We start from the raw sequence: 20,629 nt of genomic DNA on the forward strand, positions 1-20,629 counted from the left end.
ACAACTACCATATTTTTTGCACCATAGGACGCACCAGACAATAGGACGCACCTTGTTTTAGAGGGGGGAGAACAAGGGGGGGGAAATTCTTCCGCTCTCTGCCCAGCGCCCCTTCAGCGAAGTGGCAGGAGGCGCTGCGCAGAGAGTGGGAGAATTTTCCCCCTCTTGTTTTCCCGCTCTAAAACAAGGTGCCGTTTAAGGTGCGTTCAGGCGGCTACCTTGGAAGGTTCCTTTCGACCTGCTCTTTGGGGCTGGCGGGGGGAAGCCCACCACCAGCCCCAAAGAGCAGGTCAGGGAGCAGCGGAAAGGCGCAGCGGAGAGGCTGCTGCCATAGTCACGCCTCACTTCTCCAGCTGGGAGAGGGTTGCGGGGCTATGGCTTCTTTAGCCCCGCACGCGCTCTCCCGGCTGGAGAGATGGCGCGCGGCTATAGAAGCTCCTGCCACAGCCGCGCATCACCTCTCCAGCCGGGAGAGAGTAAGCCGGGCTTCTTTAGCCCCACGCACGCTCTCCTGGCTGGAGAGGTGGCGCGCGGCTATAGAGGCTCCTGCCATAGCCGCGCGTCACCTCTCCAGCTGGGAGAGGGTCGCGGGTGGCTGCTTTTCATTTTTGAAGGGGGAAAAGTGCGTCCTATAGAGCGAAAAATACTGTAATCCAGAATGTGGCAGCTAGACTGGTGACTGGGAGCGGCCACTGAGGCCACATAACACTGGTCTTGAAAGACCTACATTGGCTCCCAGTACGTTTCCAAGCACAATTCAAAGTGTTGGTGCTGACCTTTAAAGCCCTAAATGGCCTCGGACCAGTATACCTGAAGGAGCGTCTCCACCCCCATCGTTCAGCCCGGACACTGAGGTCCAGCGCCGAGGGCCTTCTGGCGGTTCCCTCACTGCAAGAAGCCAAGTTACAGGGAACCAGGAAGAGGGCCTTCTTGGTGGTGGCACCCGCCCTGTGGAACGCCCTCCCAGCAGATGTCAAAAGAGAACAACTACCAAACTTTTAGAAGACATCTAAAGGCAGCCCTGTTTAGGGAAGCTTTTAATGTTTAATAGGTTATTGTATTTTAGTGTTTGTTGGAAGCCGCCCAGAGTGGCTGGGGAAACCCAGCCAGATGGGCAGGGTATAAATAATAAATTATTATTAGGCAAGCAGGACAGATTAGGGATTTGCTGGTTCTGCCCAGCAGTCTCCCTGCCTGAGCTGGTTTTGGAGGCGGTGTTGAAGACTCCAGGACTGCCGGTTCTGGGGAACTTCAACATCCATACTGAGGCGACTGGCTCTGGGATGGCTCAGGGAGCTGTCCCAACATGTCACTGGCCCAACACGTGTGGGAGGACACACTCTGGACCTTGTTTTCTCGAGTGGGCAGGAAGAGGATGGTCTGAAAGTGGGGTACATGGACATCAGCCCCATGTCAGATCACTTCCTATTGAGAATCAGGCTTTCGGCACCTTTCCCCCTCCACGAAGGTGGGGGATCTACAGTGGATGCTCGGGTTGCGAACGTGATCCGTTTAGGAGGCACGTCAGCAAACCCGCAGCGCCGTGTCTGCGCACACGTGGGTTGCGAATCGTCACTTCTGCGCATGCGTGAGCGCCGACACCCGGAAGTAACCCATTCCGGTACTTCCAGGTTTCGGCACGTCCATAACCCGAAAATGCGCAACCCGGAAGTAACCCATTCCGGTACTTGAAAACGCGCAACCTGAAGTGTCTGGAACCCGAGGTATGACTGCATTAGGATGGTCCAGCCTCAGGGACTCTTTAGTCAGAGCTGGGAAACAGCTCAGCTAAACGAGATCCGGAAAACACCAACTGGAGAGCAGCATGATGTGTAGAGGTCTAGCGCATTGGGCAGGTGGGGGGTGGCTTCCCAGGTCCCAGTGAACATGTCCTCCCCACCACACGGGACGTGGACTGCTCTCTTGCTTAAGAGGCTCCTGCGAAACCACAACCATGAGAGGAGCTTGAAGTTCTGATGTGTAAACACAAAAGCACACTTGAGCTCAGGGGAAATAATAGGTAATGTTGCTGTGGGGTGGGGTTTTTTTTGGGGGGGGGGGTCCTAACTGGATGCTTGGATGAGAAGTTTGATGCCTGCAGGTATTCAAAGAAGATAAATCACTATATGGGTAAAATCCACAAATTTAAACTGTTTCAACTTGTATTTTAATAGATGTGCAATTGTTTCTTGAACATCTTAACCAGAATATTTTTTTATATAGCCTGTTTACTCAAGGTTTTTATTGTATTTCCCTTAATCATAAGGCAAATTCCATTTTATCTCATTTTTTGGCAATTAAAGTGTCCATTGGAACTGGGCTATCAACTTGTTTTGCTGCATCTACTTATTTTATATATAAAATAACGTCCTAATAAGTTATCCAATTTTGAGAATAATTGCATAGAATTTTTTAAAAATGTGGTTTTCACAGTGCTGCGTGGTCAGGAATTGTTCCTCTTTGACAAAGCCTCCATCTGCTCACATCCCATCCAATGCTCTTTTCAAAATGACTTGCTGGCTTCCCCAATGTCCACACCCTTTGAAAGTGGGTGGTTAGCAGTTCTGCCCCCCTTCAAACCTGCCTAGTCTCCACTGCTGCCCACCAGAGCAGAGCCCCTCCTTGGCAAGTGGCACCATTTGCTGCCCTTGAATGTCACCCTGAGCAGCTGTCACCTGACAAAGCCTGGAAATCCCAACTATGAACAAAAAAACCAACAAATGAATTGTTACAAATTAAATGACGCGTGTAATGATCCTGATGAACCTACGTGGGCAGAAACACTGGATCCACCTGAAGACACTCCAAGGATAATAACTGATCCAGGGTCTCCTCCAAAGTCTCTTGGGACCACTTGATCCAGTAAGCCCGTGTTTCCACGTGCAAGCTCATCCCCAGCACCGGAATGAAGGAAAAGCACAGAGATTCAGATAGTGTTGGGGGTTCAACCCAAGTTCAAATCCCCACTCAGTCTCAGACCAGGAACCATATTGCCTCTTCTGCTTCACAGCTGGGTCTGATAGTGGACTAGGGCTGCCCAGAGCTGAAATCCTAAGCGACTTAGCTGTCCCCTTCCTCCCCCTCCTCCTCGTTTTGCTCCTCCTCCTCCATCCTTTCATCCTCCTCTTCGTTCTCATCGCCTCGGTTCTTCTCGAGGTCTTCTGCATCTCCTTTCTGGTCTTTGTCTTTTTTCTTTAGCTCGGAGGCTCCCTTTTTGCCTTTCTGCTCACGCCTGTAAGCTAGAAGGACAAGCAACCGTCAAAGCAAGCCCAGGCAGTGGCTATTACCATCACACACCCGAGCACAGGAGAATGCGAACCAGAAGCTGAACAGAGGGCACTTGAACATTTACCTTCTAAGGATTCCTTTAAGGGGACAACAAATCTCTGGAACTCCATCTCCTCCATGGCGGAGAGGACGTCTGCAGCATTCAGCGTCTTTCTTTTCCCCTTCATTGCAAAATTGTTGGCACTAATTAAGGAGAAAGCAAAGGGAAAATTACTCACCCGTCACTAGTCAAAATCTTCCACCAGTCTTTTTCCCTTGGAAAAAGTATACTTCTAATAATTAATTCTCTTCCTTCTGCCCCTCATAAAATTAAACAGCAGCAAAATGAATGGCTACACAGTGCAACTATGTGGTTTCAAAGCTTTAATTAGTTTTTTCCCCAGGTGACTATCCATATGAAAAACATACATGCACCTGTATCAATGCACAGCTCTTTTGAGGGTACTGAAACAAACATCTTAATTTTCAAGACCACCATTGTTTAAATAACTTTTTATGAGGAGGCATGGCTTGCCATGGTGCAAGAGAGCAGCATGACCTAATTTCTCCCATCAATTGGACCAATAGGACTTGTACTGAAGCCTTTGTTGATATACAGCAATGTTTGCGTTGTTCTACATGTTTGTGTTTGTTTGTGTTATTAAAACTGGTACGGTCATTATTCTTATAAACAACATATAAATTGCAAGTCAGCGTTGTGAAATGTCACACAGGAAAGGTGTGTGTTGAACAATTGTGAAGGGACAGCCCAAGCTCTCTTTACTTTTTGTGGACCGAGTGAACAAAAAAAATCAAAACAAAACCTACCGACATGACCGCAACCAGTTCCACTAGCCACATACCACTGTCAGTAAGTAAAAATGGTGAGAGGCTTGAGCTTATCCAGTCAGGCTCATGGCTCTCACCAGCAGCAGCACTCACTCACCATGATGTGGCGTACAACACAAACACACTGGCAGCGCGGGAGATGGCACTTCGGGCTTCTTTGGAAATATTTACTCCATCAGGAAGCTGAGGGGAAAGAGGTGTTCGTAAGCCTGGGAGCCATGTCGTGTCTGCATTCAGCAGGCACCAGTTGCCCACAGCGTTCTGTTCCATTCCCATCAAGACACGTCTGACATTGCACTTCTGCCACTGATGAGGGTCTTTTCCCTCTCCCTCTATGTCTTGCACACCAACCACTAGCGCCTCTGTCTTCTCCAATGCTCCAGATTCCCAGCATCTTATCCACTTACTCATGGCTCCCACGGCACTGAAAGTATTTTTACAGAATTTTAACCATATAACGAAACATGACAAATACGTAAAACCCAAACAAAGGCTGGCACAGGATGTTACATTCAGCAGAGGAAATGTTAAAGCAGGTTATCCGGGTAGCTGCAATAGGTAAAAGGCAGATAAGTAGATAGGGAATGAGAGAACAAGAGACAGGACTTGTAAGATGGACGGAAACACAAACCTTTAACAGAAGCCATCGGAGCCACAAGGAGTACCAAGAACAGGGCTCAGCCACACTTTTTCTTTTGTTCTGCCACTTTCCCTGGAAAAACCTGCCGTTTGTACTGCTGAACAAAGGCCACAGAAAACCCCATCGATGTTTGTTCCGATTCAACAGCAAACAGTGGGTTTTCCTGGGGAATGTGGCTGGAAAAAGAAGAAAAGAAGCTACTTGCACTTTCAGGAAACATCCGAAGGCAGCCCTGTATCGGGAGAGTTCTAATGTTTGGGTATTTTTGGAGGGCTGGGGAAACCCAGCCAGATAGGTGGGGTATATAGTTGTTTTTGTTGTTATTATTATCATCGTTATTATTAACTGAGTTTATATAACACCCTATACCGGTAGGTAGAATATAATAAAATTATTATTATAATTTTATATTAGAACAATAAAAATAATGCTATAACTGTTGCTCTTGCCTGCAACCGTGGGGCAAGCGGTGGAAGTGTGCCTGAGCCCCTAGAGGTTGCTTATTACTCACGGCTTCCTTCATGATGCGAGTGATGACAGCGTTGGGCAGGTTCAGGTCTTCGGGACGTTCTGCCATGGCGCCCCCGGAACCTGGCGATAGGGGGGACACGGCGGCAAGGGGGTTATTTAAGTTTAGGGAAGCTTATAATGTTTGGTACATTTCTGTATTTCATTATTTTGCTGGAAGCCGCCCAGAGTGGCTGGGGAAGCCCAGCCAGATGGGCGGGGTATAAATTATTATTATGCACCCCTCTCTCCCCCTACGCATAGCTGTCAACTTTTCCCTTTTCTTGCCAGGAATCCTATTTAGAATACGGGAATTTCGCTTTTAAAAAGTATTTGAAGATGCAACAAAGCGAACTGGACTCCTTGGCTGGCTTTGAAGAAACATTCACAAACTTTTAATTGATGATAATCACCTAAATAGTTTGAAGATCTATACAGTGGTACCTCGGGTTAAGTACTTAATTCGTTCTGGAGGTCCGTTCTCAACCTGAAACTGTTCTTAACCTGAAGCACCACTTTAGCTAATGGGGCTTCCTGCTGTTGCCGTGCCGCCGGAGCATGAATTCTGTTCTCATCCTGAAGCAAAGTTCTTAACCCAATGTAATATTTCTGGGTTAGCGGAGTCTGTAACCTGAAGCGTCTGTAACCTGAAGCATCTGTAACCCGAGGTACCACTGTACAACTGTTAACGTGCAGAAAACAGCATTCTCAGAGAAACCAAAGACTGGAACTGAGGGAAGCCGGGGGGGGGGGGAGGAAAAATGGGGAGAAAAATAAGGATGACATGTTTCTGGATAATATGTTTTGTTTTAATTTTGAATTTTAAAAAGTTTTTTTTTAAAGGGAAATGTTGGCAGCTATACCACCACGACAACCGCCCTCGGCCTCTGGGCGGCTCCTTCCCTTGCTCCGCGTCCCTCACGGGGCCCAAGCGGCCGAGACAGGCGACGCCCGGCCCCCGCCTCCCTCACGGACAGGCGCCTTCGGAACTCCCCGCGCAGGGGAATAATCGCCTCAACGGGCCGCCCCCGGCCTCCCCGCTCCGGATCGAGGGCGGCCCTTCCGCTCTCCGCCGCCTCCCGCGCGAGGGTGCCCCTGAGCCTGCACAGAGCGCCGCGCCCCCTCACCGCTCGCCTCAGCCGCCGCCAGCAAGGGCCGCTCGGAAGGCGCGCCGAGAGGGGTCGCCTCACCACTCCCGGCATGCAGCGCGCCCGCGCCCGCGCGGAGGGAAGAAGGGCGCCTCGTCGCCACGACGCTTCCGGCTCCTCTCCGGTGGTTTCCCCTCACGCCGCCCCGCCCGCGAAGGAGCCGCGGGAATGGGGCGGGGGGGCGCGACCCTCGACACGCTTTGCGTCGGAATCTCCCACGTAGAAAGCCTGACGGGACCGAGAACTACGGCCTCCGCGGCCCTTGCCCCGCATATGGCGGCGGGACGAAGGGGAGCCGGAAGTTCGAGGCCGCTCCTCGCCTTTGCTAAGAGGCCGCCGCGTCCGCCCCTCTCTGTCCCGCGCGGTGCACTCTGGGAAGAGGAGAGGGAGGGGAGGGCGCTTGTCGTTGCTTAGCAACCAGAGAGCGGCCCGGCTTAGTCCAGGTGGGGGAGAAAAGGCGGGAGAAAAGGGCGGGAAAAGGGGGCGAGGGCGGGGGGAGGGGAACCTTTTCCTCACCGATTAGGACGGAGAGGGGGCGAAGGAGCCCCTGAGCATGCGCAGAGCGCTCCCCCACACACACCTCGGTGGTTGACACTGAGACTTTGTACCTTTTTTAAAATAATATTTTTTTTATTAATTTTAACATATAAATTATAAGGTGTACCACAAAACTTATCACTTATACAGTCTTTTTAGACTTCCATCAGCACCTCTGATGATCCACCGTTTTAACCACTTCTTATGCATTTCTTAACTTTTTATTGCCTGTACATCTCTTAACAAATCATCTTCCCCCTTCTCCATTTTTGCAATAGTTCCAATAATACTCCTCACAAAACTTCTGGCAACCCTACAAACGTCCTCTGTTCTTCACAATTACTTTTCAAATAGTCCGTAAATTTACTCCAGTCTTCCGTGAATTTCTGGTCTCGCCGGTTTCAAATCCTTCCTCTTAGTTTATCTAGCTCTGCATAGTCCATTAACTTCATCCTCCATTCTTCAATCGTCGGTAATTCTTGCTTCCATTTTTGGGCCAGTAATATTCTTGCTGCTGTTATTGCATATAAAAAGAGCTTACATTCCTTTCTATTTATGTCACTCCCCACAATGCCCAATAGAAATGCTTCTGGTTTCTTTATAAATGTATATTTCAACATTTTTTTCAACTCATTATATATCATCTCCCAGAAGCATTTCACCTTTTTACATTCCCACCACATGTGATAAAATGCTCCCTCTTTTTCTTTACATTTTCAACATTTATTACTGACTTTATACATTTTCGCTAACTTAACAGGTGTAATATACCATCTATACATCATTTTCATCACATTTTCTTTTAGGGCATTGCATGCAGTAAAGTTTAAACCTTCCTTCCATAATTTCACCCAATCACTGAGACTTTCTTCCTCTCCTTCTCAAACTCTGTTTTTATAAATCTCCTTCCATTCAATTCGGGTCCTCTTTACCTCCTTCCACCTGGAGACCTGGAGCCGCTTTGCCGCATAAGGGGCAGGAAAAAAAGGGTGAAATCAAGATTATGCGACCCCCGAGCGAGGGGCGTTTTTAATGTTTGAAGTTTTATTCTGTTTTTGAGGTTCTGTTGAAAGCCGCCCAGATTAAATAAATTATTTAATAATAAACAAATATAATAATAAACAAATAATAATAATTATCATTATCATCCCTTTCTTCTCCCCAGCCCCCCCTCTGGCTTTTGCCAAGGCCATTTTCGAGCCTGATTCAGGGTTTGAGGCAGTGAGATTTCAGTTTTATCTACTCCAGGCATGCCCAAAGTCCGTTTCAGGGGCTTAATCCGGCCCACCGGTCGGTTTAATCCGGCCCCTGTGGCAGTTTATTTCCTGGGGCAAAATCCTAAAAAAACCTCAACAACTTCAATCCTAAGAACAACTTCATTAAATCATTAAAAAAAGGTCATCAACTTTGCTTGGCCCTCACGGCCCTTCACTTCATCAAATCTGGCCCTCTCTGAAAAAAGTTTTGAAAAAAAGTTTGGCCGCTCCACTACTCTGTTTTTTATTGTTGTTGTTGTTCTGTAGTTCCAAACATGTTTACTTTACTCATTTATTGTTACTCATTTCCTCTTCCCTGAGGAAAAGCCTACAAACGCTGCCGGTGAAATAAACGGGAACTGGATTCATTTCTGTTCTATCTCTGGACGCAAAATATGTCTGAAGAGGTTCACAGACACAGAGCCCAAGGCATTTGACTCTTCTTTTTTCCTTTCCCCTTAGGGTCTCCTTTGCCTCCCCCCTCACAACAGCCCTGCAAGGTTGCCTTAGGCAGAGACACGGTGGGGGAGCAGCCAAAAGCTTCGTTTCTGAGCGGGGGATTTGAACCCAGAGCCCCCTCGTCTGAAAATGATTCTGGCACCATTCCCATCACATGCACACAATAAAAAATTAAATAGAAGTTGAGGAGCAGCAAATATCAGCGTAGCCAAAGGTTTGAACCATCAGCTCCTAATACCTGTAACTAAAATTTTGTGGTGTTTTTTTTTGTGTGTGTGTGTGTGTATTTTAAAATGTGCAATAAACATTGCAGTTATAAACTAACTTTTTAAAAAAAGCGATGAAAGAAAACAGTGCAAAAAAACACAAGAAAGATATGCAATGAGTATAATCAGTTACAGTGCCATACATTATTATATTTGTATATATAAATATTATTGTCCTACATGATTATCAGAAACCTACTATATTCTGTATAAACTCCTTCCCATTGGACTAAAGAGAACTTCTATAGATGAATGTTCTTCCATACTTCTAAATACGATATATTTCTTGCATATACTGTATGCAGTCAAAATGGCTGCTCCAAAGTAAGAGCCGAGTTTAAGGCGTCTTAAAGGAGCGGGAGGGAGCTTTTATGCATCCAGGTGTGCATTCTGTAAAGCGCCGTATGATCCTCGGATGAAGGGCGGTATATAAATTTGATTAATAATAAAATTACTTTGCCATCTTTCCCCTTTGCAAAGGCTAAGGGCAAGTAACCAGAGGAAGGTTTTGCCATTTTTTCTTCAGGAAATAAGCAGGCTATGGGATGGGTAATGAATGGCTTGAACACCTCTTGACATCCTCTGGTTGCCTTGATCTCCGCTCACCTGACCTGGACCAGGAAGGTTCTCTCCATCTTAATGAAGGGGAGGTTCTCTCTCAGGCTTAGGCAGCACTCGTATGCCTAACTAGCACATTGAATTGTATCTGGAATACTAAAGACCCAGGACTTAGCTATACAGCTGTAAATATAATGTTTTAAAAGTGTTGTAAAGTGCAATATACAAATGTGGCACTAGATGGTAACAGTGAGCTATGCAAAATTCATTGTATTTTTTCAAAACATTTTTTTAAAAAAAGCATTTCCACAGCGTTTTTTATATGTGTGCAAATTCCACCCCAGTGGGGTTCTAACCAGCAGCAGGACAGTTACTGGCCAGCAATCTGTCCCTTCTGTTTCCGCTTGTTTTCAGGCTGCTCTAGAAAGCCAGGATGGCGACCATCGATGCCAGTCAGTGGGATGAAACCATTTGTGATATGATTGCCTGCCAACACCCTCCTTGCTGGGAGGCAGTCCAGAGGATCGTGAAAGGGCAGCCCCGGATCATGTTGAGAAGCCTTGACTCTCCGGAGGGAGATTCCCCCGAACCTGACGGTAAGCCAGAGAAACTCTCACCCTGCACAATACGCTAAATTGATTGATTAAATTTATATATCGCCCTTCATCCGGAGATCACAGGTTTACGGTATAAAAACATAAAAGATGTAATGTAATAACAAATAATAACAATTTAAACAGCAATCTCCTCACCATTTAAAAGGCCCAAGATGGTGATGATTAGTTATTAAATGTATATGCTTCTGGTAGCGATTGGACGCCAAACTATACTAGCCAAGTTTGACCCTATAGCTGTTGCAAGCAGTAAGCTGGAAGTGTCGCCACTCATACCTTTCAGCCTTTCCTTCTGTAGCTGGAGGGCTCTTCTCTTTGGTTTTTCCATGTTTCAGATGAACTGCCGACACTAAAGATTGTGGACCTTCCCCTCAACTATTCTCAAAGAAATCAGATAAGATGTGCTGAAAGTTTACTTTCCATCTCAAAAACTATCTCAAGCATCAAAGGTTCTAGAAGTTACTCGAATACTACCCTGAACAATGCTTTGATGCCCCCAATTTCACGAATCAGGTGAGCACATTGAGATTTCCCATAAATATGTGCTTCTGGAATCACAGGCTTTGGGTGTCTGACGTTTAATGCATTCTTTTGCTGCTCCCGTGAATTAGATCCATTTTGGTGCCCTTGGCAAAAAATCCTCATGACAGCCACACACCCCAACAGACAGAGGAGGTATCTATAGCAGGAAATATAACGTACCATGACACTCGCCTGCACAACCCCCATTGAAACAAACGAGCTGAGCAGATACGTTGCAGTATCATTGTGGAAACCCCATACGTTTAAACGAAGCTTGCACAGTTGAGCTTACTGGTGGGTTGTGCCCTGTGTCAATTCATGTTTTTGCCCATGTGGTTTTTCCAGTTCCGAAAGGTATCCCTTCCCAGGACTGAACTCCAGGATGGAAACTCGTGCATCCCACTTCACACCGATAAGTTTCACCTGCTTGAGGCAAGCTGAGAAAGTGAGTTCTCTGGATTGCTGGGAAGCCGGCTGTGGGTTGGGAGGTTGGAGAGAGACAGTAGGTCAGGAGGGGCAACTTACACTGCCAGGGTCCTGCTGGCTCAGCACCAGCAGTAAGCACTTCCAGGAAGAGGTTGCTTCACACTGCACTCTCTCCCTCTCTCCCTCTCTCTCTGGCTGCTTCCACAAGTGAAATCTAAACAGTGGCTCCACAACACACTTCACACAGCATAATAGCAGAAGCATTGCCTACCAGCCCTTAGGTAGTTTATTATTTTGCTCCATCCCCAGCCCCTCCACTGGCCCTTTAATTGGTAATTTCCTCCTAGCTTTGGATACAGTTGGCACTTTAATCGATTCCTTTCCCTTTGTAGCCTGCGTGCTCCTACCTCCTGCTTTTTAACTTCCTATATATTTTTATTACTGTGATTGCCCACTTAACGACATTGATTACTGCAGTTGCTGGATGGGATTTCTTTGTAAACAATTAGAGCCTTAGGATTAGAAAGGGACCTTGAATTCCATTTAGCCCAACCCCCTGCTGATGCTGGAAACTCACCACAATTGCTAGTTAAATTAATTAATTTCCTTTAACTTGCAGTTGCCCAACTTTTGGCATTACGATTGATAATAATAAGCAGCACAGCTCCACATTATTGTTATACACCTCCTGCCCAAATAATGCTTGGAAATGCATAATGGGAGAGCTCATAGCCTTCCCTAAACTCCTAAAACAGTCTATTATACAGCTTTCCTTTTATCTCACACATGCTGTTTACTTACAGCACAAGTAGGCAAACTAAGGCCTGGGGGCCAGATCCAGCCCAATCACCTTCTAAATCCGGCCTGTGGACGTTCTGGGAATCAGTGTGTTTTTTCATGAGTAGAATGTGTGCTTTTAAAAAAATGCATCTCTGGGTTATTTGTGGGGCATAGGAATTCGTTCATTATTATTTTTTTCAAAATATAGTCTGGCCCCCTACAAGGTCTGAGGGACAGTGGACCGGCCCCCTGCTGGAAATGTTTGCTGACCCCTGACTTACAGCATTGCCTGAAACCTTGGAGAGCTCCTGACGCTGAGCTGGCTGGGCCCCAAAGGCATGACTTGGAGTAAATCAGCTTCCTGTGTTCCTAAGCAGGCAAGAGCTGTGTGTTCCTTCTTGCCAGCTACATCGCAAAGATTATTTAATGGCCAGCCGTGGCACTCCACCCATGAAATATCGCAAACATTGACAAAAGCAGCTGCAGAAACCACTTCTTGGGAAATCTTAGTTGTGTTTCTCTAGTGACCTTGTATAAGCTCTTTGGGGGCATTTGGCTAAATGGAGCATCTCATTTTCCCACATGTATATGATAGATACAGGTGACGGACTTCAGTGAGTCTGCTGTGCACGGGCTGTGCACACACCTGCCCCCCTGTGGAAGCTTGGTGGTCACATGGGTCCCAGACAGGCGCCACAGGCTTCTGCGACCTGAGAAGCCGGCCACAAGAGGGTAGGTAGCAGGATGCGGGTCCACATTGTCCCATGTGTATCTTAAGGGTTTCCCCTTGTGCTGGAAGCCGCTGGAGGCTTCAGTGGCATGAACTTCCCTGATGGCCTGTAGACCAGGCGCAGTGAAGCTGACTCCCCTGGGCGGTTCCTAAATACAGAGCCTGAGCACCTTACCCTGTAACACCTGTAGGAAATGATCCTGCTCACTTATTTATTTCTTACATCTTTATTCTCTTTTTCAGCCTGTCTAGTCATGCCCCGCAAAAGCAGCTCAAACTAACTAAAACCCAAAATGAAAACTTAATGCCACGTACTCTGGGGGGAGTCTCAGCTGGGTATAATAACCAGACATTATGGCAGGGGGTGCTTGACTGAGGGTTTCAGTGGCTGGCTAAGAGGGGAGTTCTCTGCTGGAGAGTCCTCCTTCCCTTCCCTGCCTGCCTGCCTTCCTCTCTCCTTCCGATAGCCGCAGCAATGAAGGGCTGGGTGTAGGAAGTTGCCTTACTAGAGACGAGAGTTTGCAAGAAGTTAACTGTGGGGCTTCTCTTTTATTAGAGTGCGGGTGAAAGACCTTGCTTCGGAAAGCACCCTCATGGTTGTGGAGAAGAAGGAGATGGTAAGTTGAGCTTTTTGCACTGTCTAGATCTTGCTCTTGCTTTCTAGGTCAGAAGCCGCCTGCCCAAAGCGTGCTGCCTCTTTCCTTTTCTTGGTGTGCTGGCCTGGCTCCTGTGCCTTTAATGGCAGTCTGTAATGCTGAAATGTAACATGTGAAGCTTTTGCTGGCATTGGGAGAAAGTGCTGAGGGCGCACTCTGCCTGCTACGTTTTTGTTGGCTGCTGATAAAGGCAGGGGAAGGTCTGGGTGTCCCACTTCCAAGCTGTTCCAAGTCTACAGCCGGGGGGAGATTCCGTCAGGCTGAATTCTGTGGCAGCAGGTACTCAGTGACGATGGGTTGGGAGCAAAGAGCCTGCCTGTCCCAGGGTGTTTGTGTGAGCCATGAGTGCCAGCTGCCAGTGGATGGACCTGCCTTTTTGGAGTGGGTGGGAAGGACAGGGGTGGTAGGAGCAGTGGGAGAGTGTTTGTGGCTTTCCTCCCCTCCTGCCCACTGGAATTACCTCATTTCACAGAAAAGAAAAAAATCGAATAAAGTTCCTACAGGTGGTCAGCCCTACCTCCTTCATCTAAGGAAGAAGCCAAAGGAACCTGCCAATATGCCGAGGTCAGCTCCTAAACCACCATTTCCCTAGCAAGGGCTCATGCCTCTGAAATAGCCAGGCCTGTATCTTGGTCCACTGGCCTTGGTATCCTGACCCCTAAGAGCAAAGAGAACCCTCAAGAAGCCCATGAGCCTGGAAGCACCACCAGCATCGTCCTCCGGGGCTTGGCCAAGTTACTCCAAATTCTGCTTAAGAGGCAGAAACTGCAACAGCTGGGTGGGCAGAGTATGGTCCCCATTCTGTACTCATCGTGTGCGGTTGTTTTTGCCCTAAAGTATCCTTGCAGGTAAAGAAAAGGATCCCAAGGGAAGCCTCCTTGTGAGTAAAGAAAGGGATCCCAAGGGAAGCCTCCTTGTGAGTAAAGAAAGGGATCCCAAGGGAAGCCTCCTGGGGGAGAAAAGCTTCTCATCCTGTCACTCACAGCTGGCTCCTGTTGCGCCCCCACTGCCTCGCTGCAGGAGCCTCCTGCATCTAGAGAACAGGAGGGGGGAAGTGGCAGCCAGGAAGGAGGAGCTGGAGTCCCTCTTCACTGTGCAGAAGGCACCCAGTGCAAAGGTAAGCAGTAACTGGGAGGGAGTTGAGTCCATATGTCTTCATTATAGGGAGTCAGCTAAGGTGTGCCTTTGGCCTGATGGTCTCACGTGTTTTAAACTGTTTTTATTTTGTTTTGTTAGTTTAATTGTATGGTTTATTTTGTTTTGTAGTGTTTAAATTGTTGGAAAAGTAATAAATATTATTTTTTTTAAAAAAAGATGGTCTCACGTTCAAAACTCCTACAGTGGTACCTCGGGTTACAGACGCTTCAGGTTACAGACTCTGCTAACTCAGAAATAGTACCTCGGGTTAAGAACTTTACTTCAGGATGAGAATAGAAATCACACAGCGGCAGCGGGAGGCCCCATTAGCTAAAGTGGTACCTCAGGTTAAGAACAATTTCAGGTTAAGAATGGACCTCCAGAACGAATTAAGTTCTTAACATGAGGTACTACTGTATTGTGTTCAAGCACATGGTTTTACCATGTGCATCAGTGACTCCACAGTGTTTTTGTGGAAAGGGAGGAAATGCCTTCAGTTTCCACATGCAGCAACTTTTTAAACATTTTGTTGCTGTTACAGAGTCATATAGACTAGGAGAATCCATGAGCACAATCCGCAAGTCTTTGGGAGATAAGATTATAAGCCTATGATGGCTCCTCAGTTCACCCTGCCTCTAGTACCCAGCCTGACTTTTGTGGGTTCTTTGCATGAGGAGCACTTTTAGTCAAGCAATGTGCTTTTTTATGTGTGTTAAAAAATTTTTAATTATATGTGCTTTTGTGGTTGTAAGCCCCTTTGAGACACCTTAGTAGAATGTGACGAGTAAATGTGATAATCATAATAGAAACAACAACAGCACACCTTGGTGTGTCTGTGACGGGTTATTAAGAAATTGTATGTATTTATTGGCCCATCAAGCAATCCTACACATGTTTGGTCAGAAGTGGGAGGCAACAGAGTCTGCTGGGGCCAGGAGTGAGTGCAGCTGTAGTCTCCTGAAAGCTGCATCAGACAAAACCAAATCCACCAGGGAAGAGATCCTTGTGTGGAATGAAAAGGTTAATAGAATCCACCCTTGGGCTGGCCCAATAAAAACACACCTATTTTGCAATTGTGGGCTGGGGGCAGGAGGGTTGCAGAAGAGGAAACTGGATGATACTTCTACATCTCCAGTTGATTTCCTTTGCACCAGACCCTTGTAAGGTGGAGAAGGCACAAATATCTATCTAGCTATCTATTCCAAATGGAAGTTTTGTTTTGAAGTTGTACGAGGTAAGGATGCTAGTCCAGTTTCTCCTTCATCCTATTACTGGCATGTGGTTTTGAAACATGATGTGTTGGCGGCTCAGAACCAGGTTCCATCTCACATGTTTGCTTTTGACTCAGGGGTGGTTTTTGTTGCATTTGGCTTGCAAGAAACTCATTCAGAGGAATAATCGGCTCTAAACTGCATTCTCTTCTCTTCTCCCTTCCCCTCCATTCTTTAGATTCCCATGAAAGAAAATCTCCTGAGACGGACCCCAAGCCAACTAAAGTTTGCCTTAAGAGGTTTGGATAGCATACTTCTAGCTGTAGGTACTGCCTAAATCTAGCTGTGGGGGCAGACATCCAAGATATTTTCTAGGAAAGACTGAGCTGTGTGTTCCGGTTTTGCTCTAGACTCTGTGGCTTTCAGGCGTCCGATGCCAATGCTGGTAGAGCAGCAGGAAGTTGCGGATCCCCCTTGCAGTGGAGGAGGAGGAGGCGGCCTCCCAGACAAGGCCCAGCTCCACCAGGAAGGCTTAAGTGCTGTCAGAGCAGGGCAGATCTCTCAGGTGCGTTAAGAAACTCCATTTCCTACCCAGGCACCAGCTGGGTATGTGGAATTTGAACAGTGGTAATCAAGAAGATAGGTTTTTTGAGAAAGCAACATGGTAGAACAACTTGTTAGAGACTAGAGAGGTGGGCTTGTTTTGTTAATTATTAAAATGTAAGATATAGAAATGCAGGACAAGCAAAGAAAATATTTTGTAATGTGTAATAATGAATAAAAGAGTGAATTCCCCTCCTCAATCCATTGCATGTCTTTTCAGGGTGGATTTGAGTCTTTCATGGCCCAAATTGGGCAAAAGGTGTGAAACACGTATCCCCAAACTGGATATTAGATTTTTTAGGGGGGGTGGAACTGTTCTCTTCTGCATAATTAAGGTTTCCATCACTCTGTCCCCCACCGGGCCATAACAGACTATTTTTAAAAGGGTACCTCATTTATTCACCCCAGCTGATAACCACCATCCCATCTTTGAACTTCCATAGACCATAGATTCTGCCTTTGGGAAAGTTCTCAGAGGACACCATGGTGGTATTTTAAAGATGTTGTTGTCCTTAGCCATAAAGGCTAGAAATGCAGCCATTTCAGACGCTTTAGGTTTAGTGTGTGTTTTGGTTCCCCAGTCAAATCTCTTATCTATCTTGGGCAAGCAGTCCTAAAGGGTGGGGTAGAGAGATCCATCATTGCCACTTATTCTCCTCCTCAGCCTGCAGAAAACAGCAGAACACAGGTGCTGCCGCCACCACCACCAGCAACGGCTGCCACTGCTGCTGATGGGCAAAAGCCCTCGGTCAAGTTTGAGTCGCACAAGAGCAGCACGGGCGCTTTGTACATGGAGGGTGAGTGCTGCCAGCACCTTCTGCCTTGTGGCAGCTCTTGCCATGCACTGTGCTGTGGAATGGAAAGGTGGGCAGGTGGGTGCAGGCACACCATCTAGGGAGGGGCAGCCCCCACCCCAAAATGTAAATGTGCAGGCCAGGCCCCCTCAAAGTTCCACACTGTCTTAACAACAGGCTAAATGAAGGCCAGGCCCCATGGGCTGTTGTTGGGGTTGCACTGGAGAAAAAAGATGGGCAGAAGGCCAGCAGCCCCGTGGGCTCGGGCCATGGACCCCTGTAGGCTGCTTTGCTTAGTGAGTTGGGGTTGTTGTTGTTGTCAAATAACAACAGCAATGACAGATGGACCAATAATTCGCCTGAGGGTGGGGTGGAGGGGAAGAGAAAAGAGGAGAGCCATTCAGGTGCAGGAGAGCTGTCTGTTGATCCACATAGTATAAGCCTCTTTTCCAGCATGCTGCACACAACAAGCTCTTTCCCAGGGGACTTTGCAGAAGGAAACACAAGTGGCCGTGTAGAGGAAGGTCAGGTCCTGTGAGGCCTCCTCAGTCTCTGCCTTGTGGTGCTGCCCTTTGGTTGTGCTGTTTTCCTTAAGGACCTTGAATACAGAAGTAGAAATGGAAGGGGGGGGGAGCAAAGAGGAAGTGCTGTGGCAGAGGATGCCAAAGACATAGGTTTGTGTCCAGTGCTATTGCCGCTAAGAGTAGACCTATTAAAATTAATGGGCATGACCTACTGAGGTCTGTTAATTTAAATGGGTCTGCTTCAAGTAGGATTTAGCTAGATATGTCCAACAACAACAAGTTTCTTCGAATGCTTCAGTAGCAGGACACCCATCTCAGCAAGCAGTTGGACCATTGGATGGCCAGGGAGTCCGAGATGTTCTAAAATAAGGAAGTTGCAGTGAAGCCCAGTAGATCCTTGGTTTGTTCCTCAAGTGGACTGACCAGCCCCATGGTCACAGGGAGACTCTCCTCCTCCCATACACCTTTCCTGCCCTCCTCATGTTGGAAAAACCCCAGGGGGACAAGTTTTGACCACATGACCAGGAAGCCAGCGTTATGTGCATCCCTGTCCTTGCGCCTTACTCTGTTTCTGTTTTCCTCTTCTTCCACAGCTGATGGAGAGTTCTGGCTCAAGAGAGTGGCTCAGAAACAAGAGAAGACCCACTTCCAGTTCCAGTCCATAAATCCTCCTCCTCCTCCTCCCTCCCCACTCATGTCTGAGACCAGCGATTAAGCTCTAGGCCTGGCTTGAAGTGAAAAGGCAGCGGGGAGGGAGGGGGCATGTGTAGGCAGCAGCCTACCGTAGAAATGGGTTTTTATTTCCCTTTATGGGGATCCCTGGTTGCTCTTCTTGGACTTGGAATCATTAAAATCCCAGCTCTTCCACTTTCCTGCCTGTGTGGCCTTGTCTCCAGAGGAAAAGTCCATGAGAATAGCTTCTTATAACAGCGCAAAGGTAGGAAGCGTGGTCACACCTTAGGATCTTCCACATCATCAGGTGCATGAAGTAGCCTGAGAAGAACACTGGAGAATAAACCAAACTTGAAAACTGAGAATGAAATGTGTTTGGTAGACTAAGCTCACAGCAAAGGGGCGGGCGCCGGGCGGGTATCTGCTTTTGTCGAGGGAGAAGTCACACTCTGGCAGTAATTATTATTAAACCCTCAGGAACGCAGTTTGCATGTGTTATTCTGCTCCAGTTCTGCAGAGCGTGGTTCTCTCCCACTTTTGTCTTCTCATAGTTGCTTGGTCTGAGTCTTGCAAGCGAGTCCACAAAAGTTGCTAGCCCATGGGAAATGTTAGGAAAATGTCTGCCCCATCCGACCTGTTTGAATCACTTGTGGCACATGGGTGGCCTGAAAGGAATAAAAAGGGAAATGACCAACTCTTACTAGCTTATTTCAAAAATGTCTTTGCCTGGAAGACCCCTTTTTCTCCACAGACGACCAGAGGACACAGTGGCTGTTGAAAAGCCTGGTTTGGTGTAGATGCAACCTACACTCTAACCCGGTTGTAGTGCAGAAATATAGTTTTTCCTCAATCCAGAGTCATTCACGCTTGTCCTCAACATACCACTTTCGATCTAGATTGATCCTAGCATGATCCTGCTGTCAGCAAGGGTGAGTGTGGCTGCTTGATACGCATTTGGAAATGCTCCCCCTGATTAGGTTATGCACACCTTTCCCTCCTTGCACGTGTCCCAGGAAGGAAGAGGGGGTGGCAGTCCTGCTATATGGCCACCCACCATTTCACTGAGCCAGTAGGACTGCCTACGTCAGTTTGCAAGTGGACACACTGCAGAGTAACACAAAATCAATCTGCAGTGAGCTTTTATTTCTGGAATGGAACCAGTTTCTCAAGAAGTGCTTTTCAGGGGCAGGGCAAAAAGTATGTGATTGATCTATATTGTGGGTGGGCTGCGTAGAAAAAGCAAGCACTCGGTTTCCATTGATTGTAGGATAAAATTCTTGCATAAGGCAATGAATTAACACAAAGCAGGTGAAGCCAGGTTTTGTTTCTCCCTGCTGCTCTGAGAAGTAGGAAATTCAGGGAGGGGACTAGGAACATATTGAGGTTTTAGAAATAATGACCCTCTTCTCTCATGGCTTAGGATGGCAGTGCAGGCTCCCTGGGAGGAGAAAGCAGCCACTTTGCTCTTCCCTGGTTTGTTCTTGGGTGCAGCTTGTGACTGAGGAGGAGAGAGTGGAACCACCAACCTGAGCTTGGATGACAACCTGAGCTAAGCCATGGCTTACTGAGGAGCCACAAAGCGGGTGGGAGCTCCTGGAAGGGGCAGGCAGGATGGTCGCATAGTTTGACTTACCATGTCACAATGTGAACCAGTGCATTTTAAAAACGACTGTTGTGCACAAATGGACAGGGAGGCCTTTCTTGGCTCCAGCCCTGCCCTGGCCATCCAAACAACTGTTTCTGTTGACATTTGCACTGCATGCTGTATTCCAAGCATAGTCCCATGACAGAATTGTGCAAGAATATTAAGCTGCTGACGGTTCTATTTTCAGTGCTTTCCCAGGCATCCCTTGTGTGGAATTTGCCTTTTTCATCGCTGGCGCTGGAGCTCAAATTCTCCTTCCAGGTGTGGGTGTGTGGGTGTGTGAGAGAGATAGAGAAAGACCTCCAGTTCAGATCCTTATATATATGAAGTTTCCCCAAATAGGCATCACTACATGGAATGGAATTAAATGGTATTTGCCCCTTTTCATTTCCTGCTCAACCAGTTTGGAGAGACCCTTTTGGAGCTCTTTGCGACCCCTTTTGGCTTTTTTAACCACCCTGAACAATCTGCCAACTCAACCCCCTCACCCTGCCCCCCAAACTCCAGATCATTTGGGAAGAAGTTGAAAGACCCTTGCTGGAGGAAAGAGCTTCACATTCTGCCCCCTGGCTCCCATCCAAGCACCTATTTTGGCCTTGGCGGAAAGGTTTTCAGAAGAGGCCAAACCTTTGCTCCATGCTGGGGATTCTTTTGGCAGCCCTGCTAAAGCGAAGCCGCTGTGGACAGAGGCCCCTCCTGCCTCCCTCCCTCCAAGTTGCTGCTTCTAATCCCCCCCCCTCCTGTGCTTTGGTCTCTTGGCATCAGACAGGACTGTCTGTTGCAAATGAGACTTAAGTTGGTTCCTCATTCTCGATTTGTGGCCTCTCT

At 47.4% G+C, this 20,629-nt stretch overlaps 3 protein-coding genes across 9 annotated transcripts in view; 2 read left to right on the plus strand and 1 right to left on the minus strand.

Moving 5' to 3' along the window:
• Positions 1-2,144: 2,144 nt before the first annotated feature.
• POLE3 (DNA polymerase epsilon 3, accessory subunit) lies at positions 2,145-6,512 on the minus strand. Its single transcript, XM_053379711.1, has 5 exons — positions 6,391-6,512; positions 5,268-5,347; positions 4,214-4,299; positions 3,353-3,471; positions 2,145-3,239 (listed from the first exon to the last, which is right to left on the minus strand). Exons 2-5 carry the CDS (start codon positions 5,331-5,333, stop codon positions 3,061-3,063), a joined length of 450 nt encoding a protein of 149 aa, XP_053235686.1. The 5' UTR covers positions 5,334-5,347; positions 6,391-6,512; the 3' UTR covers positions 2,145-3,060.
• Positions 6,513-6,782: 270 nt separating this feature from the next.
• On the plus strand, positions 6,783-18,640 carry C1H9orf43 (chromosome 1 C9orf43 homolog). Of its 4 annotated transcripts, XM_053380647.1 has the most exons (13): positions 6,816-6,854; positions 8,667-8,877; positions 9,902-10,083; positions 10,437-10,614; positions 10,969-11,068; positions 12,425-12,561; positions 13,116-13,176; positions 13,688-13,779; positions 14,053-14,332; positions 15,802-15,862; positions 15,974-16,128; positions 16,831-16,963; positions 18,078-18,640. In XM_053380647.1, exons 3-13 carry the CDS (start codon positions 9,921-9,923, stop codon positions 18,197-18,199), a joined length of 1,482 nt encoding a protein of 493 aa, XP_053236622.1. In that variant the 5' UTR covers positions 6,816-6,854; positions 8,667-8,877; positions 9,902-9,920; the 3' UTR covers positions 18,200-18,640. The 4 variants fall into 4 exon arrangements, with proteins under 4 accessions (XP_053236706.1, XP_053236622.1, XP_053236882.1 ...); XM_053380731.1 differs by lacking the exon at positions 8,667-8,877 and having other exon boundaries at positions 6,783-6,854; XM_053380907.1 differs by lacking the exon at positions 6,816-6,854 and having other exon boundaries at positions 8,126-8,877; positions 14,089-14,332.
• Positions 18,337-20,629, plus strand: part of RGS3 (regulator of G protein signaling 3) — a 78,171-nt gene continuing 75,878 nt past the window's right edge. For all 4 annotated transcript variants that reach the window (XM_053379850.1, XM_053379938.1, XM_053380015.1 and 1 more), the window contains exon 1: positions 18,337-18,421. In XM_053379850.1, the coding sequence (XP_053235825.1) occupies positions 18,392-18,421 (30 nt within the window). In that variant the 5' untranslated portion in view covers positions 18,337-18,391. The remainder of the gene's footprint in view (positions 18,422-20,629) is intronic.

This window comes from Podarcis raffonei, chromosome 1 (assembly GCF_027172205.1).
Source record: "Podarcis raffonei isolate rPodRaf1 chromosome 1, rPodRaf1.pri, whole genome shotgun sequence".
Lineage (NCBI taxonomy): Eukaryota > Metazoa > Chordata > Lepidosauria > Squamata > Lacertidae > Podarcis > Podarcis raffonei.

Coding starts and splice junctions, on each gene's coding strand:
- POLE3 (XM_053379711.1), bottom strand. CDS start 5,333: ATGGCAGAACGTCCCGAAGACCTGAACCTGCCCAACGCTGTCATCACT. Junction 3,472..4,213: donor GTGTTGTACGCCACATCATG/GTGAGTGAGTGC, acceptor CTCCTTAATTAG/TGCCAACAATTTTGCAATGA. Junction 3,240..3,352: donor CTTAAAGGAATCCTTAGAAG/GTAAATGTTCAA, acceptor TTGTCCTTCTAG/CTTACAGGCGTGAGCAGAAA.
- C1H9orf43 (XM_053380731.1), top strand. CDS start 9,921: ATGGCGACCATCGATGCCAGTCAGTGGGATGAAACCATTTGTGATATG. Junction 11,069..12,424: donor GCTTGAGGCAAGCTGAGAAA/GTGAGTTCTCTG, acceptor TGTATATGATAG/ATACAGGTGACGGACTTCAG. Junction 16,129..16,830: donor GAGCAGGGCAGATCTCTCAG/GTGCGTTAAGAA, acceptor TCTCCTCCTCAG/CCTGCAGAAAACAGCAGAAC.